At 69.2% G+C, this 4,463-nt stretch overlaps 1 protein-coding gene across 1 annotated transcript; it reads left to right on the plus strand.

Annotated features, from left to right (window-relative positions):
* The first annotated feature begins 210 nt into the window (after positions 1-210).
* Positions 211-4,463, plus strand: DIO3 (iodothyronine deiodinase 3). Its single transcript, XM_080394644.1, has one exon. It carries the CDS (start codon positions 1,446-1,448, stop codon positions 2,268-2,270), a length of 825 nt encoding a protein of 274 aa, XP_080250770.1. The 5' UTR covers positions 211-1,445; the 3' UTR covers positions 2,271-4,463.

The following is a 4,463-nucleotide window of genomic DNA, read 5'->3' on the forward strand; positions in this document are numbered from 1 at the left end:
TGAGCTGTGCCCTGCGCTGCCAGCACGGTGCTACCGACACAAACGGCGCCCTGCCAGGTCCCAGCACGTGTCCCCGATGGGACAGCTCGGTCACCTGCCTGCGGGCCCTGCCGGGCCAACCCCGGGAGGGGGGTGCAGGTATACCCCCGGCACCGGCACACGGCCGCTCCTGCCGCCCCCCGCGCTGGCGCTGCCGTGACGGAGCGCGGGGCACCTCCCTGCGGAACTGGCCCCCGGGCGCGGCCCCGGCGCGGGACGTGGTGACCCTCCCCTGGGGCGCAGGGCCCGGCCCGGCCCGGACGGCGTCGAGCGCGCCCGCAGGCCGCCTCCGCCGCACGGCCCGGCCCCGCCTTCACGCCCCGGCGCGCCCCCCCCCCCCCCCCCGCCGCGGCCCCGGGGCTCCCCGCGGTGACCCTCGCTCCCTCGGGGAGGCCGGCGACCCCCGCGGCCCGGGGCCGCCCGCCGGCGGGGTGCCGCCTCTTCCGGCTCGGGGGCCAGGCAAAGGCGGCGGGGGCGCGGACCCCGCTGGGCCGGGGGGGCGGCAGGGCCCCGCGGCTCCCCGCCGCCGCCGCGGCTTCTCGGGCAACAGCTACCCCTAGCGGCCGGAGCGCCGCCCCGCGCCCCTCCTCCGCCGCGGGGCAGCGCCCGCCGGCCCGCGCCCACCTGGCACCCCCCCGGGGCCGGGGCCCGCCGGGGCCCGCCGGGGCCCGCCGGGGCCCGGGTCCGCCCGCGGCGAGGCGAGGGGCGCCCGCAGGCCGGTCAGCGAGCCGCCTGCCGCCCCGCCGCCGCGGCGGGGAGGATGCGGGCGCGGCAAGTCCGCGGGTTCGAGCCCCGGGCGCCCCCGCGGCGCCGAGGCGTGTGGCGGGGCGGAGGCCGTGCCCAGGGGCGCCGGAGCTGGCGGGGCGGGGAGGGGACGGAGGCGCGGGGAGGGACGCGGCACGAGCGGCCCGTCCCTGTCACCTGCAGGCACCGCCGCTGGGACGGCCCCGGCCCCCGCTCCCGCCGCGGCCCCGCGCTCGCACAGCCCGTGCGGGGCCGGGCCAGGCCGGGCCGCGCCTGTTGCATTGTCCTTGGCGGGGCTGTTTGTGAGCGCCTGCCGCTATCTGCGGCCGGGGACCCCGGCGGTGCCCTGTCTCGGACTCTCTGCCTGCGCCTGATAGCGGCGGCTGCCTGCTTGGTTGCACGTCCCTCGCAGCTCCCGCCGGGGCTCTCTCCCCTTTTGTCTGTGTATTTTTAGGTCATTAGAGTGGAGGGGTAGGTAATCCCCAGGCTCAAGTTCCAGAGGGGCGGGTTCTGGCCGGAGGTGGAGTCACTTTTCATTTAAATCCCTGACTATAAAATGGGCTTAAAGAGAAGCGGGATCTCAGCTGTGCTGCACAGACCCCGGCAAGCAGGGTGCGTGGGGGACCCCCGGCAGCCAGCGCCCTGCAGCACAAGCCGCTGCGATGCTCCACTCCCTTGGCGTTCACACCTTGCAGCTGCTCACCCAGGCGGCCGCCTGCATCCTCCTCTTCCCCCGCTTCCTGCTCACCGCCGTGATGCTCTGGCTCCTGGATTTTCTGTGCATTAGGAAGAAGATGCTGACGATGCCCACGGCGGAGGAGGCGGCCAGCGCCAGCGAGGGGCCGCCCCCCGACGACCCCCCGGTCTGCGTGTCCGACTCCAACCGCATGTTCACGCTGGAATCGCTGAAAGCCGTGTGGCACGGGCAGAAGCTGGACTTCTTCAAGTCGGCGCACGTGGGTTCCTTAGCCCCCAACCCCGAGGTGATCCAACTGGACGGGCAGAAGAAGCTCCGCATCCTGGACTTCGCCCGCGGCAAGAGACCCCTCATCCTCAACTTCGGCAGCTGCACCTGACCCCCGTTCATGGCCCGCCTGAGGTCCTTCCAGCGCCTGGCCGCGCACTTCGTGGACATTGCTGACTTCCTGCTGGTGTACATCGAAGAAGCACACCCCTCCGACGGCTGGGTCAGCTCGGACGCAGCCTACAACATCCCCAAGCACCAGTGCCTCCAGGACAGGCTGCGGGCAGCTCAGCTGATGCGGGAAGGGGCGCCCGATTGCCCCCTGGCCGTGGACACCATGGACAATGCTTCCAGCGCCGCCTACGGTGCCTACTTCGAGAGGCTCTACATCATCCAGGAGGAGAAGGTGATGTACCAGGGAGGCAGAGGACCAGAGGGCTACAAGATCTCGGAGCTGAGGAGCTGGCTAGACCAGTACAAAACCCGGCTCCAGAGCCCCAGCACGGTGGTCATCCAAGTGTAAAAAGGACCTGGCAAGAAGTGCAGGGGTGGAGAGGCGAGGGGAGGGCGGGAGGGGAGGTGGGGAGGGAGAAGGCGCTGCGAGGCGGATGGCAGGAGCTATCTTTCCCCGGGGACACTCGAAGGAGGCTGCTGTGCGAGCTTTCGAGCAAGATGTGCCATAGTCCTTTCTCTATTCAAATCATGTTGATTTGCCAGCCACGCTCTGTCAATACTGTATTTCCATGTGCGTTTTGTAAATAACTTTTTTTTTTTTTTTTGAGAAGCGTTTACTATTTTTTAAGGAGGCTCTCTTCCTACGGGATCTGTTCCCAGCTGCGTGTGTGCGCGGGTGTGTGTCTGAAAAGTTGTGTACAAGTGCTCCGTGCTGCCTAGCAAGTGCTAAGTGGGATTTCTAGTATTTCTTTGTGATGACCGATTTTGAAATGGGTTTCTCTAATGCCAGGAAATCGCGTCTGATGTTGTCAAGTACTAGAACTGCCAATAGCCAGAGCTGTACGGAATGTCCTATTTATGTGGGGGGGTTTTGTAAGACGTTTGTTCACCTTTTTTTTTTTTAATGAATTTTTTTAAATAATAAAGGTTGAGTAAATACACGTCTAACCTTGACTGCCTCCCTCTACTTTCAGACCGCAGTTCCCTTTTGCCTGCCTCGCCATACCCTCCCGGCAGCCGAGGAGGGGAAGGGGAAGCGGCAGAGGATGCGCTGCTGGGGCCTCGGGGGCGGCGAGCAGCTGCCGCGACGGGCTCTCGCTCGGCTGCGGCAGGCGAGGGAGAAGGGAGGAGGGGGGGCACTGGGCACCCCCAGGGGGAAATGCAAACCTCCGGGGCTCCCGGGGGAGGCAGCACCTCGGTGGTCCTAGCCACCGCCGGGAGGGCTGTGCGCTCCCTCTCTGACCGCGGCCAGCCGCCCCCAGGGCTGAGCCCTGGGAGGGCGAAGGTGCAGGGCTGGCCGGCGCCGTGCAGTCAAAGCAAATCCCGGCCAAAAGAGCAGGCGGGGGAAAGCCGGGAGAGCCGCCCCCCCCGGGGACGCCCCGTCGCGGGCGGTGCCGGAGCCGAAGCCCGGCCAGGGGCAGCGCGACCCGCACCTGCGGCGAGGCCGGGCCGGCCCCGCGGTGCCACGGCGGTGCGGGGCTCGGGCGGGAGGGCAGCGCCCAGCCCGGTGGTGCGAGCCGCGTTCTCCCTGCCCGGGGCCGGCAGCCGCGGTTCAAAGGGTGCGGGGTGCCGGCGCTGGCTCCCCCGGAGCCCGGCAGGTGAAGCCGAGCGCGCAGAGCATCTCCTAAACCCCGCAGGAGCTGTGCAAAGCCGCCCAGAAACAGCGGGTCTTGAAGCACCTCCCGCTGTGCCTCTGAACGCCTCCTTGGCCTTGACAGCAGCGGGACGGGGCGCCCGGGCTGTCCAGCCCCGGGCTGTGTTTTGGGGAGGGTGTTACCGCCCGAAGGTAAGGCAGGCGGGGGACGCCGCTCTCGGCAGCTGGAGGACAGAGTCGCGCTCGCAGTGCTAAGCTACACCGGCGGAAAGCTGTTTGTAAGGGCGTTCAGCCCCTCTCTCGTCCATGACAATGTTCCTCTGCCCCCACAACGTCCCTCCCCCTCAACATTCACGGTGTAGATCGGCCCGTGTAACCGCTCCCGCCAGGCGAGCGGCACCGGGTGGTCCCTCACAGCTGAAGCAGCGGCTCCTACCCCAGCCTTCGGTCCCCTCCGCCCCCCGCAGTCCTTGCCCGCGGCGGAAGCGCAGCGCCCCTGGAAATCGGATCACTTTGGCTGAGGTGTCAAAAAGACCCGGCTCAGATGCCCGCCGGGCCGCTCAGCCTGCTCTGCTGGTCCCCAAAACGCTCAGCACGTCAAAATGCCCCGCCGGTGATGCTGGGGCGGCGGGCTGAGCGTCGCTTCCCCCGACGAAGCCCCGGAGCGGAGGGGGAGCCCCGCGGATGCCCTTAGCGGGGCGGGCTGCGGCCGGACATCACCCCGCTCCGCCCGGCGGGCAGCGCCTCCCGGGCACGGTGGAGGTGTCCCTGCCCGAGCCGCCTCCAGCCACCGCCCGTGCCTGTCCCTGTCGCCTGGCGCATCAGCCTCGGTTCCCTCCCCCGACCCCAGCGGGACGAACGAGCGCGCTTCCCCGCTCCCAAGCATCCGCAAACCGGGCTGCCCCTCGCTAAGGACGGCGGCGCCCCGCTCCCTTCGGACGCTGTTGC

This window comes from Falco punctatus (assembly GCF_963210335.1).
Source record: "Falco punctatus genome assembly, chromosome: 7".
NCBI lineage: Eukaryota > Metazoa > Chordata > Aves > Falconiformes > Falconidae > Falco > Falco punctatus.